The following is a 20,923-nucleotide window of genomic DNA, read 5'->3' as shown; positions in this document are numbered from 1 at the left end:
CGATACAATATACATGTTCTGTATTAAGTACGTCATCTGTCATGCACACCCAAAAAAAATCTTCCTGCAAGATGATTCACAGGTAATTCAAATATAAGAAAACAAACTTTGAAAAAAAGTTGGCGCAAAGCAACTACTGATATGGTCCCCTAATTCCAAACCTTAGATTCTATTGACTCATGAGAAAACCCCCAGTCTGCAGACGGTATGCAGCATGCATTTTCTGCCCGCCGGGCAATGAGGTGCCAAACTGCTCAAGATTTAATTCAGTACACATAATATTGCTCTCTAACAGGTGCAAAAGATTTACGTTCGCTGAGGAGCGCTCCATGGTTCTCTCTAAGGTTTCTTGACTGATCCTTCAGTTGCTCTGTTATCACCGTGAGGTGCGCGAAGAAAGCTGGCCAGTTTCAAGAAGTGAATTCCGTCCGAACTTTTTTGCAGCATTTCGGTAAATATATGTGAAAACATGTTCAACTGACATCTTAAAAATTGTGCCTGGTATAGCTATTGTAGTGTACTACATTTTAGCACAGTCATGGTTTGAACCCAATATTAAGCCCGACAACAAAAAGTCACTGAAATCTTACTAACAATAACAGGAACAGGAACAGACGTTAATCAACTAGGAGTAGATAACGATTCGTGAAATCTGCACAACATCGCTTAGTTCAGCAGTGTGTTCGAGGCAGTATTCGTATGGCCAACACCTGCAGATCGTTAGCTGACTGCCTACCTGTTCAGATATTCTGTTGATAAACAGCGACCCAGTTGATCTCGGTGCATCAAGCAGTGGTTGCACAATCAAGCAGTGTCTGTTCTTAGATGGAACTTTGGAGAGAACTAGGTAAATCGACGTAACACCTCAAATGCTTGACGCAAGGGCCCAACGCGCCGCGTAGCGGCAAAAAAGCGAAGCTGGCGAAACATTTATAACGGGTCACCGTCACTTATTATTGGACTTATAGCGCATTTACGGGGTTGCAACTATTTTGCTTTATAGTGTCACCAGGAAAGAAAAGCATGCGACCTAACGCCGATCTATTTGTATAAAGTGATAAATGGAAGGTATATAGTAGGAAATATCAATAAAATAATCATTCCATGTCGTCTTTTGAGGGCATTTTTGATTGTAAAAAATATGTGTGTACGTCACCGTAGTCTCTGCAATGATAATTTTATCAGAGCAGTCTCGCGCAAGTAGAAGTTCTTTACCTATTAGTTCTTCACTTATTAGTCTCAACGTCTGGCGCAAAGCCAGACGTTTTCCATTACGATTTCACTACGATGTTTGACAAGAAGGAGCAGTGCGCGAGATATGCTAATGAGCAGACTTCCCTCGCTTGAGTTTCTGAAGAATGTTCCATATCGCGCTAAGCTCATCACTGCTGATTTATGACAGGCGTGCAACGGTAGGTATCTGCTCCCCAACTTCCACCCGAATACGGTACAATAAGTTACCATTTGATGGGAATGGGACAATGCCCTCACTGTGTATGGAGTTATAGGGATAAGAAGACATTATTCATTAGTGTTGGTACAAGTGATTTTGCCCAAAAAGCATGCGCATTCAAAAAACAAAATATGCAAGGTATCACACATGACCATGACGACGTGCAGAAAGTGCACTGGCCAGTGCATACCCTATGGCTATGTACTAGTAAACATGGTAAACATGAACAACATCATTATTCATCGGCAGTTCATTTTACTCCGAGCTTTTCCTGAAACATATAGCCATGATGATTAGGCCTACCATGTACCATGACCAATAACAGCACTAGATCATGTAGATGTCAACAAGTTCACATGATGATGATGAACCGTATAATCCCGCATGGCGCATGTGGGGCAAGCGTCTAAACCAAAGCCCCAAAATCACTTGTTTTGGTCTATTTCACTTGTGTTTACTAAAGGAACACAACTGTTCAATGGAATTATAGTTGAATGCGATCAAACTACGTCTTTTCAATCGTGGATTGTAAATTTAACCCCATGGGCCTAGGGAAGGCCCTATAACAATACTTTCGACACAGTTATTATCTCCGCTGCCTCCACCATCCACCATGTTACACACAGTGCTCACTGCTGATTCTAAAATGCGCCACCTAGTCAAAACAGGACATATGTTCTTCTAGGAATAGATCTCTTTCCAATATTTCGTCATTCCACTATCGTCATCACCTCATCATACTTTCATTGACATTACAGGCACACATCCACAGAGCACTCTTCAAATCATCTACACAGTGGTTATCCAACTAGGATTATAAAGGTAATTTCTTAGCCCCGCACAGTGGGTTTCAGTCTTGATAAAGGGGCACTATTGCTAGCAGCTAGGTAGGCAAGATAAAGTTAGCCGAAGTAGCCGATAGGGGTCTCTCACCCCTCAAAGTCTGTCACAACTATTCAAGTTTGTACAAGGAATACATGCAGCGCTGACTCTAACAAGACCCAATAGGAATGTCGCACAGTCATCTGTCAAAAACAAGACCTATGTTGTAGTATGATCTCTTGCCAATATTTAATAATTGCACTATCGTCATCACCTCATCATACTTCATTGACATTACAGGCACAAATTGACATAGACCTGACCACTGTTGCAATCAACGACACAGTCGCTATCCAAGTAGCATTATAGAGGTAATTATCATTATCATACCTCATTAGCATGTGAACCAATCGCGTCGCGTCCTTTGCGATCACGGCAAAGCCTCATGGAATAATGTCTTTCACCGTTGAATAATTTTTCATATTCCATGCCTACAACCTCAATTTCTTCATTATTCCATGGCTAGAAGTTCAATACTAATATAATATCCAAGATAAAGTTACAAGAAGTAGTCAATAAGGGTCTCTCACCTCTCACTGTATGTCCATACTATTCACGCTTGTACGAGGAATACATTCAATGCTGAATCTAACAACACCCAGTGCCCTTACTCTGTATATTAGTCACTGGAAGATGGCCCATTTCACTCCTTGCTTCTACTTCACCTATAGTCTCATTGCAAACGCCTCACTTCTATGATATCACATTCACTTTCAGCTGTCATGCAACGCAACAACTGTGCTATCTGCCATCGCACATCAACGAAGAAGTGCAGCCGCCCACATTCCACCTCACGTCTGTCCGACCAGCTGCAATCCTCGAGGACGCCCCACTGTACCACGATTTCACTACGATGTTTGACAAGAAGGAGCAGTGCGCGAGATAGGCTAATGAGCAGACTTCCCTCGCTTGAGTTTCAGAAGAATGTTCCATATCGCGCTAAGCTGACCACTGCTGACCATGACAGGCGTGCATTGGACTGGTACAGGTTGGAACTGAACATTGAATATGCTGGTGGTGAAGCTTTCTGATGAGAAGTTGGTCGTGACTGATGCAGTATCCTTGGACTTGTCCACACCATCGTTCAATCATTGCTCTCTGAGCTGCCTTGATTCTGTACTTACCCAAATACTAAGACCAAATGCCTGTTGACTGTGCTTTAAGAGAGACTGGCGCCATGCCTAGAGATATGACTGACCCCTATTGGCAAATTTGTATGACTTTATCTTGCCTACCTAGCTGCTGCCTATAGTCTCCCTTTAACTGCGGAACGCTTCAAAGTCGATAAAATGCCATGTTCCACCTTTTAATGTGTTCAGACCGCCATTTTCAAAATAATCAAGTCAGGACACTGCCTTCTAGTCTCATAATAAATTTTGCTTTCCTCAATAATAACATTTCTTCTTCTTCAATGCTTTCATCATTCCAAACTTCTCCTCCTCTGACTTTTACAGGGGTACAGTCATGGCAATCAAAACCCAAATACTGAGACCAAATGCCTGTTGACTGTGCTTTAAGAGAGACTGGCGCCATGCCTAGTCTCTCTTAAAGCACAGTCAACAGACACCAACCCCCTCAGACTCAGAAACCACAAACGCCCAACCCTTCCTGCTACCTTAATACTTCTGGGTGTTCATAATTATGTATACTAGCATATACCCATGGAGCGGGCAAAGTTGAAATGTAATATACATTAGTTAAGTGGGCACGATGATTGAGCTGCATTAAATTTTTTAACGTTACTGAAGTTTTATTAAAGGTTAAACACGAAATTAAGTGCATTTAGGGACTTATTGCTGCTATCTACATGCAACTCCCAATAGATTGATTGGAGTACGCTATTTTGCACAATGCATTGAGACCAGTGACAGCAGGTCCTGTTCCAAATAAGGCCCTCACATATTAGGCATATCACCTACCCACTCCCGTACCCAATGCCACTGTCGGACCAAAGCCAGGCGCATGGAGAGATGCAGAACGCAATTCAAACTGACAACATCAGTCAGTAAAGAATAAAACAAAGAGCAAGCGCTGGCCACTGTACATAATTTGTCCATCCTGGCATAACTGTTTATTGATACCCTGACTGCATGTTCCGGTAGGCCACTCTGCAGAATTTGCCTTATCACTCAGATCAGTGTTTCTCGAATAGAACTAAAATAGAACAGGCTAATCATTAATCTCCCTGCTAATACCCTGCACCATGGACCAGGTTGTATAGCACTACATACGTGCTGGAAGCTAATACTGATGTGGCAGGGAGAATATGCGTGAAGTTTGTGTATGCTTTTGAGAATGAGCGGAGCTCTCCAGTCGACATGCTCTCTGAAAAGTTGTTATTTATTCTAAAACCACGAAGATATTCGACGTATGACACCCTCAGTGACACTCTTACGTATGATCCAGACCTACGAAGCCAAAGGTTGCAAGAATTCGACGCATTTCCAAGGCCCAATTTTGAAACAAAAATTACCTCCTAAATAGCGGCCACAACGCGCATTATAGTATAGATATGGGGTGAACCAGTTAAACAATGCATCAATATTATAGATGAAAGGTGAAACCGATGTTTTAAAAGCAGTGAACGGCAGCAATGTACAAATGCGTCCATTCGCTTATCCGCTGATGACCAATTGGTAATCGTTTACTCTGAATGTACTTTGTTGCTCATCCTTCTCTTAATTGTTTGATGACATCATATTATCGAGGTATAGGGAAGATAATTTGACGTATTCGGAAATACTGGTCGTTTCAATATCATAATATACAATGATGTAAATAACCTGTAAACAAATAAGTTGCCGCTTTGTGTCACCACTTTGCACTTAATACCAGCGCGAAGCACAGTGAAAATTAAAGGGTACGGTACGGGTACGGCTACATGTAGTTAAGGTTCTAACATGCATGTACAGTATAGTTAGAAATCCTTATTGAGTGGCCTGGCCTCTGCAGAAACCAAAGGACCACATGGAGCAGGCTTGTTTGGACCATAGCGAACTTAGAACGAGGAATATGGGACTGTAGAGTGATGATAAATCCGTCTCCAAAGGATGCTAGAAAAAGACGGGGGATGGGGAGACCTGTCCGGCCGACGTTCTACCACTCTAAAGACGGCCATATCCGGTTTCGCAATTTTGGCCAAATCTCGAATCCCGCTAAAAAGTGCATTTTCTGACAGTAACTTTCGTCCAAATATGCATGTTATTTTCGTCTTTCGGAAGGTCAAATTTAACACTATCTATATATACACACATTTATACCGTACGGCGTTAATATTTGGGATGTTAAAAACGAAATTAAAACTAAGGTTGAACGCATGAGCACACAAATGCAGCACTGGTTGTCTTTAAACGTGTAACGACATTTTCCAAGAATAACAAACCAAACCGGAGAAGGAGGATACGGAGAACTCTGGTAAACCAAGATGGTGGCATATTAAAATGTCATGCAATTGAGAGAATTATCTTTGATGAATGCCGTGCTGATCGGTGAGAGAATAATAATGTACTGAGGAGAAATAAACCGCATTAAAGACGTTAATAATTGCAGCCATGGTCGTTTATTATAAAACACCTGGGTTAAAAATGATTCGCACTTTACAGTGCAAATGTACTATGCGCCAACGAAGCCTCGTTTTGAATTCAGTGGTTATGGTTTAGGTAACCAAAACCGCTTGGGTTGGTGCAAAATATGGAAGCAGTCAAAAAGCATTTAAAACCGCAATTTAAGATGTTTTAGAATAGATATTGATACCTCGCTGTCGGTATTGATTGCCTAACCAGTCGGGTGGAGCTAAAATGTTGGCCAATACCAATATCGATACCTCCAGTTCGGTGTCAATTCCTTAAATCAACATTACAAAAAAGTAAAGATCACTGTCATCTTCAATTAATGCAGTTGTGAGTAAAAATAAAATAGTGGCGCACCTGTATCATCGACTCTGTATCACACAAGAAGATTCGCCTGGATAGTGCTACAATTATATAATGCATGAGTTGTTCGTTATTCCTGGCGTGCACACCAACTGGCGTGGGAAACATTCCCTGCCGCCCGCCCGAACGAGTGCGTCTGAGACTCCGTCGTCGTACATGTACAATGGAGTACATTATATGGGCTATTCGAGCATCCGCACCGTGACGTCACGTTGCTGGTTTACGGCCCGAGGCAGTGCTTGGCCGATGCATGAGTCCAAACAAAGATGACCGCTGCTCGAATTTGAAATCGGAACAGGGATGATAAGTCAGTCAAAATTTTTATTTTTCCTTTTTATGTGCAGTTTGATGATGGGAACCATGCTACCATAGAGTGGAAGGTGGCTATCCAGGGGAGCCGACAGCTTAATAAGAATGCCTTTGATATTGCCATTCGTCCTTTAAGACATCAGTCCTCAGATTTTGGAAAAGATTTTTACTTTGTACCAGCAAGAGGAGTCCCTCATCTAAAAACTCGGAAAGGCGTTAATTGTTAGTCTACATTTAATTGGTCCTGAGTGTATAACGTATGACGCCCACCAGTACTTCTGGTCATTCTAAAGCGCTTTCTGAGGTTTGCAAGTAACAAAGTGCCCCCTTGCGTCTACTCAGAAACATATAGAATATTGTTTACGTATTTCCAAATGAGGCTGACCTTGCTCTGTGTTATTCCCTTCGGAATGCCCATTACCAAGAACAGATAAGACAAAGAATATTAAGGAATTACTTGATCTGGGACCTGTTTCATAAAGCCTAATAAAGTGCCTTTAGCCCTAATGCTAGGATAAAGTCACTCCTTAAAGGAAGAACGCGTTTCATAAACGTGCCTTTAAAATATCTAGGTTAATGTTACCATTAAGAGTGTTTCAGGTAGTGGTTTTATCCTGTCTTTATTTTATTCGGTTCCTTTAAACCTGAAGGTAGTCTAGAGTTCCTTCAGTCGCGAGGACTTCGTCCAGGGTAAACGTGGAATCATGTTGCGCTTGATTCAGGAACGGAATAGGCGCAATCTTCGACGAGAACGGGTATTCAGGGATCGATTCAATCCGCTAGATTCCATGAGAGATGATTTATTCATCAAGATATATCGTTTCCCGAAGAACATATGTTTCGATTTTTGTGGTCAGCTATCGGAGGAGTTGGAGCATCCTACTCAGAGAAATGACGCCCTCCCAGTATCATTGCAAGTGTGTATAGCATTACGATATTTCGCAACCGGGCATGAACAATCTAGTATCGGTGATATTCACCATGTGGGCATTGCGACAACATCGAGGTGTATTGGCGCTGTGTCATCCGCGTTTGCAGCACGCATTGACCAACGCGTTCACTTCGAGAGGGACCTCCAGAAGGTCAAAACCAAATTTTTTGATAACACGGGTTTTCCAAGAGTAATTGGATCGATCGATGGGACCCATTGTCGTATACGCAGGAATCACATCAACGAAAACGTGTATGTCAATCGGAAAGGATACCACAGCATTAATGCCATGCTAGTTTGTGATTGTGATATGATCATAAATAACTGTGTGGCACGTTTTCCAGGAGGGTCTCATGACGCTATCGTACTCCACAGTTCAGCCCTTGGCCCGGCATTTGAAAACAATCCACCGAATGGTTGGATGTTGGGAGACTCGGGGTATCCTTGCAAGAGGTGGCTTCTGACACCTCTTGCCAATGCCCAAACCAGACAGGAATGGACATTCCAGGATGCAAATATGATGCAAATAAGAGCCAGATGCATCATAGAACGTTGCAACGGTCTCCTAAAGCAACGGTTCAGATGCCTCCGCAAGGAGATTCAATTTACACCACAAAAGGCAAGCATTATTATTCAGTCCTGCTCCACATGCACAACATTGCTGTCCGGGATAGATTGCCCTTAGTGGAGGATTCAGATGACGATGACGATGATGCCGAGGACTCTGATGATGACGCAGAGGATGACGATTTTCCTCCTCGAGACATGGATGTGAACGGCAATCAAATTCGCCAGCTTGTAATTGAGTTCTGAGTAGAACTCCACTAAAACATCAAATTCAGTATCAGTTCAATTGCCGGCGAGATCTCTGTCTCTTGGCCATGTTTCTGGCACAGAGTTAATGCATGGAAAGGAAGTTTCGTATGTCGAAAGGGCATTCATATAGTGTATAGGAACCAAAGTCACTGAAATTGACACATTTTGCCACGGCCCGATCATGTATTACGAATCTCAACACAATAAATCACTCTGCGTTCGAGTTTGTTTTTTTTCACCAGTGAGGTACACCATACAATCATTTATTAATGGCAGGCCTATTAAATTTAGTGTAATGGCAGAGTAAAAACGATTTATGAAACGCTTTTAATACGCAGCTTTAAATAGACGTTATATCCTTCCTTTATGGTACCTTGAAGGAAGTATGTTAAAAAAATTATGAAACAGGTCCCAGATATGAAGTGATAGCCTTTAACAAAATGCCACTTTTTAGCAATTGGGCTTTAAGAAGCTGTTATTTACTGTCGCTGTGGTGCCGATGTAGTTGTTGCTCGATGTTGTGTACCCTCGCAAAGCTGTGGCGGAATTTAAGATTCGTTCACTGCGTATTGTTTTCCAAATTGTCGCCACTTATTTAAATCTTAAGTTCAATTTGTGTACAACTGCACATAATATTTCAACTAGGACGGCATCACATTGGACACCTTGCATAATCTGTATCTGAAAATGTATGTACACACAAGAGTTTCTTGAGTACACAATATAAAGCACTGACGGAGATGTTGTGTAGTACACACTCATGGATGTCTACTTCATATCAAGAAAGCGAAACAATCTTCGTATTATTATTATTCCTGGCACGGCGAGACAAGTTTCCACAAGCTGTCTGCCGAGGTTTCTAAGAGCAGAGTTCATTATCCGAATTCTGAGCAGCCTCTGTCAGACTTATTTAGCGTTCTCCTATATAATGGTGCAATCAGGTATAATTCATTCACATGGCGAAATATTAGTTATTCCCATGGGCTGCCTAACTGTTGTCCCACTTGGTATATGTTTGACACTCTCAGTTATTACTCAGAAAAACGCCCACGGTATTGCACTGTTAAGCGGAGAAGCGTTCGAAATTTCTATCAACTGCAGCCACCAGTCCTAATTCTTTTATCATACATCGGTGTACTCAATTCGTTTGATCACTCGACCTCATTTCGGGCGCCAAGTTTTCATGAATGTTTTTTTTTCGCGAATCATCTCCACTCGCGAAAACGAACATGTATACTTGCTTTATTGGAAAAACCGAAAAGTATTTCATAATCCGCCAAAAAATCGTATGTTTTTAATATTTCAGCTTCAACGCTAAAATTAAATGGTGCAAAAATGTGACGATTTGCACTATATACACGTACATGTACATGTACATTGTATGGTTTCTAATTTCAGAACACTTAAACAACGAAGCCAAACTAATTCGACACCTCACCAGCCCTGCGACATATGAGAAGACAGCCAGGCCGGTGGTCAATGCGTCACTTCCGATTCAACTCAATGTCACGTTTTACCTGAACACCTTAGTGAAACTGGTAGGTACAATCAGAGTCTATGAATTTATTTGAGCGCCTGACTCCATTAATGCAATATGTATGCATGCAATTTTTTAAAAAATCAGTTAATAGTGCGCGCGCCCGTTGAGTGATTTGTGGATACTTTAATGACTTCCCCGACAAAAAAACCCCACGAAAATGCACCTCGCGCCCGCAATTCCACCAATGGACTCAATTATATCTGTGTCGCACATTGGTTATAAATTTCTAAATCGTCTCGGTCTAGCGGTACAAGTCATTATCAAATGGCTGTTTTCACCAACTAATACCATTCTTTTTTAAAAATTATAAAAAATCAAAATATTGGAAGGCTGTTTTCATAGCTCGACAGTGTCATTAATAATGCAAAATCAGAGGCCGTATCCGCCCCTTTTCAAAAGGATACACAGTTCCTGTAGTACCTGGAAGATATGGATACTTTTATACTCATATGCTCATAAAAGGTGTATCTTTTGGTTCAAAGTAAATGTATTACCAAAATGTCAGTGATAATCCCTCTTCAGAAGAACATCATGCATGTTCTCAAACCCTATTGATCGCTCCCAATGGTATCATTCACCTACATAGACAATGATAGAAAGGGTTAAATCTCTGAGAATGTCCGACGATGTTTGCCTAATTTCGCTGTTGCTCTCACGGATGATCTTCATAGTACGTTTAACGTAACACAGACGCAGGTGTATGTTACTTAATTATCTAGTAATTAATTACACATTGCTCACTGCATAGCCAGATTGCTAAATAATTGAAGATCGTCGGCTCGTCGTAGCGCTGTGCATTGTTTGATGCAGAATAGACGCTGAACAGAGACACCGTGTGACTGTGGTTACCGATCTACTGCAAGTAAACAAAACGGTCATTTAAAGCACATATTGGAGCATTAAACCTCAAAACATATGTTGTTTTCATGCGTTAAGGTGGTTGAGGTAGGTATGATAATTTCCATCGAAATAGCGACAAATATAATACGCTCTTTGAAGGCTTTGATCGCCATTTTGATATGGTTCAGCGGTACTCGTCCGCTGACTGCGATACTGTAATATCGACAAATGAAGCTTTTTTTTAAATTGAGGTTCATGTCGCAATATCCTCACGAAAGGGTTCACGGAAATGCAATTTACTCGTTTGGATATGGCTATACGTGGGATTTATGAAGTGATGCAATTAAAATTTTGAGAGCACTTCTGATCAATTCTCGGCAATCAAAATTTGCAGAAACCAACTTCGATCGTGTGTTAAAATTGTGTATGGTACTTTCGATTTGTAATACATGTTTATTTAACCAATTCTCCACATCCCACGGGGAAGGAACATGTCCCCAGCAGTCATTCCAATATCAATGCCGTTTTGTATGAATAATTAAACCCCATTTAACTTTTTGAGGGCACTTCTGATCTATCACGTCTCTGCAAAGTTTACCGTGTGTTGAAGTTGTAATCCCAATATAGTTGTATAGAATTTGATTCGTTAGTATTCTGGCAAAGCTATTCGTCTGATCAAACTACTGGAAACACCAGCGGATACATTGGGGACTACTCTGCACATACACAACCAACACCAATCAATAGCCGTGTTCATGCATTGTAAAGCAATCAAACTTGGCCGAGAGCCGAATCGAGAAGAGCTTCAGTTTTTGAATTCGTGACAACCTTTTGGGGGCAGAGTAAAAATGCTCTTATCTTGATAGGCGAGGGCATGCTAACATGATAAAAAACAACAGTTCCCTAAAAATTGTTGCTCCTAAAACAGACATATAAACATTAGTGGGTCAGAAAGTCCTCTCTGAACTGTTAAAAGTGATTCACTCTTCTCCTCTCACCAAGGTGGCACGACTGGTTAAAGCAAGTTTGGCCTCCTAGGCGGGAGGCGGTAAACTAAAACGATTGCTATTAGGTTTTGGTATTCTCGTAAGTTAAGTCAGTATTTCCAGTTAAGATGCAACTATTTTTGCTGGAACTCTTTAATTATGTGATGTTACCTCCCACATTCATCATGATATATTACTTTGCCCCCGGAAATGCTGTGACGAAGGCTATGTATATTTGTCTCACGGCCTAAACTAATTAGTTTCAAAAGTGTCAGTCATCGTTTTAAATGCAAATACTGTATGACCTTTCCACTGGATTCGTTAATGCATGTGCATGTAGTCAAGTACAGTTTTATGAATACTGCAATTCAGATTGGAGTCGTCAACATGATTAACTTTCATTATGAGAATATCCCAATGGGACTGTGACACGATGATGTTCCCACGAGCACAAACTAAAAAAGGAATACATGTCATTCAATGACAGTCGTCATGAGACCATGATAGAACGGTTGTGGGTTGCTTGGTTGCATTTGTTCATGAGGTAAAAACCACATAGAATTTGGTGTACTGACAGTATCAACAAAACCTCGTTTAGGTTGACAAAGTGATCGATAGGCTTGATAAGTGTTTCGACATCTAGAATGGTCGCGGACGCCCGCAATTTCTGAAGAGGCCCGCTCACCAGAACAGAGTTGGAACAACTGAAAACAGCGTCACGACGGCGGTAAAAATAATAGAACTCTCAATTTCCTGTTTGCGGCGGTCATCGCAGCAACCTGTGACAAAAATCAATGATAGCAGCGACTTGTGATAAATATCAAACCCAGCAATTACCACTTTAAAGCCGAGGACAGACTACCGTCTATTGCTCACCAAGATCAAAAACAGATGCAGGGTCACCTGGCAAGTCACTCTTGCTGGCCTCAACAACTGTGCGTTCACACCAATGTCAGGCCCAGACAGTTTTAGCTACCTGTACCTGTCTGTGACGTCACTGGAGGGAAAGATTTTGGAGGGAATTTTCAGATGAAAACAAACTGGTACATTGCATAATCATCATGATCACCTGATCGATGCACAGCTTACTTATGAGACCCATTGCTGTCATTGCTCCTGATTAATCAGGTATATACCTAGGCCTGTAGTTTTATAGGCCCATGGACATTCTCAAAACAGCCAAACATCTTCAAAGTACGGGTTTACAAGTCAAAAACATATACAGTAATCGGAACTCCACCTTTAAATGTAGACTCAAATAGCTAAAAAAGCTAGTGCCTAGTAACATGAATTCATTTTTTCTTGGTGTAAAGGGCTTGAAAGAGTTAAAAACAAAACCTCTTGTTTACATTTTCCTTGCTCGAAACAGTTGGTGAACCATTCACAAACGACAATTCTACCTGAAGTAGCCCCCTGTGGTGGCAATATTGGCGAAAATATAGAACTCCCCATCAACTCACCAAGACTGGGTGAGAGTATCTTATTTCATTGGCCAAGTGAATTGCCGGACCGCTCACATATGACAAGACATCTGCAGTCAATTAAATTAATCACCATTGGCCAATTTTTCTTGGGTGTCTGTCCTTCCCTTGGGGTCATCCCAAATTGTAAAACAATCCCATCCTCTACGCTATGACTCCACTTATGTAATATAATTCCTTTGTATAAATAACAAATTAAACTGTTATCTACTACATCAGCCTCAGGTACTTCATGTACACAATCAACCACTATCGGACAAGCTTGTAAAACCTGTAAGCGTTATAGCCAAACAACTTCTATCTCCAAACCATTTCTAATTTTAGCCAAAAGCCAAGGTCAAAACCTGGTCATCTTGCCATAGTCACATAGTCCGTAGTGCAATTGTTGGAGCTAACATACTCCACGCTTTCTCTAAAACATCGTAAACACCTGTGTAAGCTGATGGTACAAGGTAGATAACATCTCGAGCTTGAACTTCCAGACCACGATAAGTAAGCTCACACCAGTATTGTGATATCATCTGTTATAAAATCTGCGAAACTGAATATTTTTGTGTGGACATCAGTGACTAGCATGACCTAACAATTCGCTTCTTGTTTGTGGTGTTATTAACTTGCATTCAACGACTTCCTCTCGTCTCGGCGTATCTGATTCCCGACCTCTTGATTAGCCATTCGAGTGTCTCTATCATTTGCTGCAGTCCCGGACAACATCTTACGGAGCCTTACGCTATTGCGACCCGTGACACCTAAATTGCATAAATCGTTTTCGGGGTGCTTTACGGTGCCTGTCCGCCAGACTGCAGCGAGCACTTCACATCATGGGATTCCAGTTCTTTGTTACTTCAATCCCATAGCTCTCGATCTGTGGAACGTTACCAGTCAATACGTTACCAGTTAATACGTTAATTAACCGATGCAACCGTTATGTATTTCAGAATGACAAAGAACAGGAACTAGTTTTTTCTGGATACATGGAAGTCGTGAGTACGATTCTATAGCGGTGTGTTGAGTGCTGAGAATCACTCGATTCATAAAAAAGACACACATTCAACTATGTCAAAGTAAATAGAAACGTACGGTAAACCTCCATTTACACGTATCGTGCCCTCTAGGTTTGTTGATTATTCCACAAAAAAACAGTGTGCACCGTTCCGACCCCCACTCCGACTGTACTTCACCTTCGATGTTGAGAATTACAGTCATCTAGCGATATACATGTACTTGATTCAAATTGATCAACGAACGTTTCCATGTTGATATTTTTCCTGCATCTTTTCAACACCTTTAATAATAGATTCCAAATTTGACTTATTTTGTATGAGACGGATAAAACGAAGCCGTCAACCAAGTCATAGGCCATAATCACGACTTGATACGACTTCATTATTTCCTTCCATAGGTACGATCCGGTATATGTGGAATACGGAGGTTGAGAACAGCGACTTATATCAGGGATCCTTATACGTATACGGATAAAACTCCGTAAAAAGAGGACGAATTGTTTGTACATTTCTATCCGTATACGTTAAGGATCCGTGATAAGTGCCTGATCTCAGCCTCCCTATTGTGCAGGTACTCGTAATCAATCAAAGTTCGTCAGTTCAGTATCATATTAATCGAAGTTGTCATTCATGCTCACCCCCTAAGTTGAAGTCGTTGTGTGGGTGGGGATCTCAAATGATGCCCAACCACTGTATTGTAAGCCTCTCTGCACATCAAAACTTCCAAACGAAGGATTTTCGTTCTGTGATTACGACAGCTCTGTACTATTCACGCAAAATCGCATTTAGTGGAAACCTATACGTCTACTCTAAAGCCTGCAGCACACTAGCCGCCAACTTAGGCGACAAGAAGCGTTCGGCTGACGCCTCTCGACGCCAAAGTTCGCGGCCAGTGGATCCCGATCAGAGCACACCTGCCCAGAATTGGCGTCCAGTAGCGTCTTTTCCGCCACTTTAACCCATCCTGAGCCATGCAGTGCGAAATCATGTGACATCAAGACGCAAGCTGATTGGCCATAGCCTCGCCGCCGACGCCAAGTCAGGCGGCCATCCGTAGCACACCTGGCTTCTTCTTGCGTTCAAACGCGGCAACACGCGTCAAAAATCAAACATGTTAAATATTTGGAGTTTAGTTGCGGCAAGTGGCGTCAAGTCGCGTTCGCCGACGCCGTTCGTAGCAGACTAGGGATTTTTCAGGCGTTCAGGACTCTTGCGGCAAAAAACACCTGTGAACGCCGAAGTTGGCGGCTAGTGTGCTGCGGGCTTTAGGCCTAACCCGTATTGCTTCTGATCTCCACTGCGTGTTCAATAATCGTAATGTTACATCTTTCTTCTCGATTGTATTATAATTACTGATCGATCTAAACGTTAGTCAATTTATTCCTTGCAGACTTGGGTCGATGAGGGCCTAAAATGGGATCCGTCCAAGTACGAGGGACTTCGTAAAATAGGAATACAGTCCGATAAAGTTTGGATACCAGACATCGGTTTGTTCAATAGGTTAGTTTGAGGGTTTAAAACTTATTTTAAAGTTGATTTTTTTTTTTTGAATCGGTTCCTTTGAAAAGGATGTTTGCAATTAAAAACTACATGCAATAGGATTTTTTTTAATTGTCAGTATTCGTAACGGCCATCATTCTTCTTCACTTTCTGGTTACCACTAAAAAGGCTCATAAAAAAGACTATCGATTATACATACTTTCATCTTTGATCACAAGACAGTGATCAATTGTCAAATAAATGTTATGCCATTCTGTCTTTTTTTTACAGTCTGGATGCCAATTTCGACTTTTCTCAAGGAAACAGGATAAAGTTTTTCGCCATATCAACAGGCGTCGTCAAATGGTACACGGGCGCCATATACAGAGTAGGATGTTCTCTAGACATGACTTACTTTCCATTTGATGACCAGGAGTGTTCTTTAAGTTTCGGAAGCTGGTCAATGGACGGTTACATGATGAAGTTTGTCAGCTCTAGACCAGACATCGACCTGGACAACTACGCCGTGAATGGCGAATGGGGCATCACACAAAATCACGTCGAAGCGGAAACCTCAATCATCGACCCGGACAACCCGGAGTCGTACTGGTCGCGGTTTATCGTCAACGTGAACTTGAAGAGGAAAAGTGCTTTTTACATCTTGAACATTATCTTTCCTTGCGTGGCGATATCCATGTTGGTCCTGATGGTGTTCTGTGTCCCGAGTGAGTCAGGGGAGAAAGTGTCCCTGGGCATTACCATTCTCCTTGCTTTTTCCGTATTCCAGTTGGTGATTGCCGAGACAATGCCGAAGACATCTGACACCACTCCAATTTTAGGTAGGTAAATAGAAGTTACATCATTTCGTTACTATGAAACTGCAGTTAGGTTTCAAAAGCCCTACGAACGACGAACTACGAACTACGTACAAAGATCGCTCCTGTCACAAAGTCACGCAACACTGTGTCGTAAATCATATTCTATTCACTTAGTTGAACGAAGAATCGGTCAAATTTTCAAAAGAAATCGTCAAAAAACCTGCCTGATATGCCCTTGTCGCCAGTTCGGCTTTGCCGAGTCTTGTATCTTGGATGCTGGTTTTTTATTTCTCTTTCCGAGTAATAGAAAAGCAAGCTGTACAGAATAATGAGGTTAATAATTTCATGTAGGGAAATGCTACGAAATAAAAGTTTATAAATTGAAGACCCAAAAGGGTTACAACAACTTCCACAATGATGATGATTTTTAACATGTTTTCTTTCCAGTCATCTATCTGACGCTGCTGATGGGAATATCAGCGATATCGACAATACTAACAGTAGCCATCTTGAACCTGTTCCACAAAGATGGCGATCATGACATGTCCGGATTGTTGCAGCTTCTGGTCTTTAATTATCTTGCGAGGATCACGGGGAAGACGGCGGAGGCAAAGCCTTACCGGGTGCCGCGGGCGCACCGGCAACAAATCGAACCGAAGCCTACGCATAATCAAGTCAATAATCTAGGCAATGATCTATTTAATCACAACGAACTTGGTAGCACAGTTATTCTATCAAACTACGAGACGCCATCGATCAAGAAGGACTCTGATCCGGTGGTGCAGCTTCTGCAGGAGATTCTCCATGAACAACGAGAGAGGAACCAGAAGTATGAGCTGGCCGCGGGGCAGGAGGCAGTGAGAAAGAAATGGGTCACTGCCGCGCGGATTATTGACAAATTCCTCATGATGGTATACTTCTTCACCACCACCTTGATAACTGTTGTGTGTTTGATTATCGTTCCAAGTGTTCCCCGTCCATTAAAGGAAAATCACTGATATCTGAAAACTCAGAAAAGTAAGAACTATATAGTAATAGCTACAATGTACATTAGACTCAGCGCGAGCAAAAGATGTAGCCTTGGCATAATCCATCCTGTGATGAATACAGGCAACTTATCATATTAACTTAGTAGTTGATTTAGCCGATACTTGGCAAGTCAAAAAGTATCCATGTGCACTTCAGTTACACACTTTGTGCGCAATATATAAGTGTAGTAACTGAGAAGAAACTGATCTCGTTTTCTGTCAATCAACATGGCCTTTTTTCGCAGGTTCTGAAATCATCATAAATGAATAACATGAAGGTCTCACTCAGAATTACGTAATTTTTACTTTTTTGTAGAAGATTGCCAAGCAGTTGGCCAATAGTAATCGTGCTTTAGTTGTCTTTGTCTCAACTTTCTGGAGTTGCAAAACCGAATAAACCGAAACTGGAATTGACATGAGGTTGTCTGAGAAGAACCATTGCGTTTCATTACAAGAAACGCTGGTCAAGGCTGTAGCCTGGATTTGACCAATTACAACATGTAAACAATTCTACCAGACAAAACACGACAAACGTGACAAAACGTGACGTGTTCAAAAGACTAATGTGAAATTCACGTATATATATGTAATTTTAGTAAGACCTTATGTTTATTCCTTTATGCTTCAATCAATAAGTAGACGAATGTAAGAGTTTAACGCGATTCATATAGATTCGATTCATTGATTAAGTATTGAGGGTTTTTCGTTGGCTGGTCGACGTCGTTGAACATCTCAAGGTTCTTTGTCAATATCCATATCAATTTCAGGCGGATCCAGGGGAGGTTGTTACACCAGACGCACGCCCTTCTCCACCCCGTCACGAGACCGTGTGCTATTTGCCATGTTGCCCGTTGCAGCCGGTCGACATTTCGACATGTCTCCCGGCAGGGTCACAGTTGTCGGATCTTCATAGCTTCGGCACCTTTCTGCTACTTATGAATAACTTCTGCTTCAACGGAAAGCCTCGGGAGACATTGCATCCCGGCGGCGCAAAATTCGGCATGTTACCCACCGTGGCGGGCAAGAAAAGCAAAGCAAAATCGAAACCACACACAATTAGAAAAAAATCATGTACATAATACATTTTTTTACTGTCACAGTTACAGTATGTGCATTTCAATCAATTAACCGTTAAATGTGCGTCTTATTCAGGAGTACTGCGATTGATTCAATTCACAGTTCAATTGTAATGACAGTCCTCGGGATGGGCGGACATGTATGTAGCTAAATATTTTCTCCATGTGGCAATTTCCAATGCTGACCTCAGTTACACTATTGTTTCCAGGCATATATTATTATCTCAATTTGACATCATTAGACTTGCGTGTCGACGGTTATTTCAACTTTTAAGTGTAGCATCATGATGATATGCATAAGAGGGTAAGCAGTCTAGGTTTGATATCCCGTAATATTCCACAGCTGCTCCCCGACTTCATCACTCGCTCTTTGGTGATATGCTTCATATATTAGGACCCTGCCACCATACATACGCCTCTTCAACTGGTGAAAATATCAGCCAAATTCTACTTCTGGGAGACTCTCTACTTCCACACTCCATACTAGGCATAGGCATGTGGCAAGAAGAAGCTTGTACCCTTTATCTCAACTAGCTGGCGGCTAACCGATTGGCCGCATCAGAAAGAGTTTCCATACAACCGACTCTAACCTTCGACTGTCCAGTCACGAAGCGGCAGCCAATCAAAAAGGCCATCGGGATCCCATCTCAGAAGGTAATTTCCACACACATCTTAAATTCAAATCCGTTGTTTCCTCCCGAAGCTTACCGTGATCGAGCCGTGAACGATGAAAATGTTAACGTACTTCATAACACCATTAAATTTGTCGTCCACTGATGCAGCTTTTGGTGCCTAAATTTCATGATAAGTGAGGTTTCGCTATCCCGTTTCGAGAAATGACAACTTTTTGTGCATGACGTCATCAGTCGAGACAGCGTGATGAGACAGGCCGTATTATGTACGCCACCAAACAGTCGGTCGAAACACTGAAAACTGTGGAAGAAACCCGTCAGGCACTGCTGGATGATCTCGGTCGGGACTACGAGAAAGGGAACGAGAGCCATTCTCGGTGAATGGCTTCTCGGAAAGGGATGGCGAAACCTCTCTACAGATGCATTGATAAAATATGATTTGATCAATGTAATAAGCTGACTGAAGTCTTATATCAATACTATACAATTTTAACCATTGCTTCTACATTTGACATTCAGACACATATTGATCACATTTCATAGACGCGATATAGAGGACGATCAACTGAATCGGAGCCGATAAAATCACCATACTTTCCCTGGATGTTCACAAAAGGATAGTCGACACACGATCGAAGAGTCACTTCTATGCATTTGAAATACTGATCCTGAAATTTCCCCTATGACATGTATTTTTGAGAAAAAAAAGTTTAATTCTTTCGATCGTCGGTTCATTTGTTGTGCAAAATTGTTTGATAAACTTAGCCTAAGAAGTGTACTTTTGTGGATTATTTGCATGGCAAAATGAGGCCCTAAGGCCGAAGTTACATAGACTTCATTCGTTCATTTACCACGAGTCACTTTCCAGGTTTTTCTTTCATTCCTCGGTGAATGCACGCCACAAGGCCGTGCTTTTTACAGGGGAACGAAAGCAAAAGGGGAAAATGAGTCCTGGGAAATGAACGAATGAGGTCTATGTAACTTCGGCCTTACACGTGTAACATGATTGTAAATGTTTTGCAAATTTTTCCAAAATAAGAACATACACATGTAAAAAGATAATGTAGGAAAATCTATATCCAAAAAGATATGAAATATTACAAAAAAAGATCATGAAATAAATAAGATATGTGAAAAACATGTATCATCATGATATCACACCAACTATACATGTAATATAGCCACTTTAAACCGAAATTTAGCCGGTGTGCAAGGGATAGTAGTCCTAAGGCTGATAGTCCGTGTAACAATAGCCCGCATTGCTAAATGTTTTGGTTAGGGTTAGCGGTACAATAGATCATGCTGCTTAATTGGTCAAATACAATGCTACCGGACTATGACTCCAGGGGGACTATATCCGCTGTCACACCGGTTCTCTTTTACATGGGGGATACGCGCATAATATAGGCCTCTTGTACGGGTGCCGGCTAAATAGCGTGAGACCATCGCTGTACAAATTTTTAGTATCCTGTCAAGGAATAGCCTAACTTTTGAGTGTGGCGAGCATTTTTTGCCATGGTGTTAGATGGGGAACATATCAGTCCAATGCAGTTCCTTGGTTGACACCTACAATTGTACAACCAAGCATCCCATGAAGTTTTTAGTTGAATCAAGCAAATCATTCACAAATTATTGACACATAAGCAATATCCACACCGGGAGTGCGACGAAGGTGATTTTTTGAAAGAAATCTTCCTCAAGTGACAAACAAAAGCC

The 20,923-nt window shown here is 41.6% G+C and overlaps 1 protein-coding gene across 1 annotated transcript in view; it reads left to right on the top strand.

The window, feature by feature from the left end:
• Positions 1–20,552, top strand: part of LOC135487851 (neuronal acetylcholine receptor subunit beta-3-like) — a 28,809-nt gene extending 8,257 nt beyond the window's left edge. Inside the window, exons 2-6 of the mRNA XM_064771978.1 lie at positions 9,722–9,861; positions 14,109–14,153; positions 15,565–15,674; positions 15,945–16,492; positions 16,919–20,552. Of these exons, the coding sequence (XP_064628048.1) occupies positions 9,722–9,861; positions 14,109–14,153; positions 15,565–15,674; positions 15,945–16,492; positions 16,919–17,469 (1,394 nt within the window). The 3' untranslated portion in view covers positions 17,470–20,552. The remainder of the gene's footprint in view (positions 1–9,721; positions 9,862–14,108; positions 14,154–15,564; positions 15,675–15,944; positions 16,493–16,918) is intronic.
• The last annotated feature ends 371 nt before the right edge of the window (positions 20,553–20,923 follow it).

This window comes from Lineus longissimus, chromosome 1, assembly GCF_910592395.1.
Source record: "Lineus longissimus chromosome 1, tnLinLong1.2, whole genome shotgun sequence".
NCBI classification, from domain to species: domain Eukaryota; kingdom Metazoa; phylum Nemertea; class Pilidiophora; order Heteronemertea; family Lineidae; genus Lineus; species Lineus longissimus.
The sequence above is the reverse complement of the archived record's forward strand: the minus strand, read 5'-3'. Positions and strand labels throughout refer to the sequence as shown.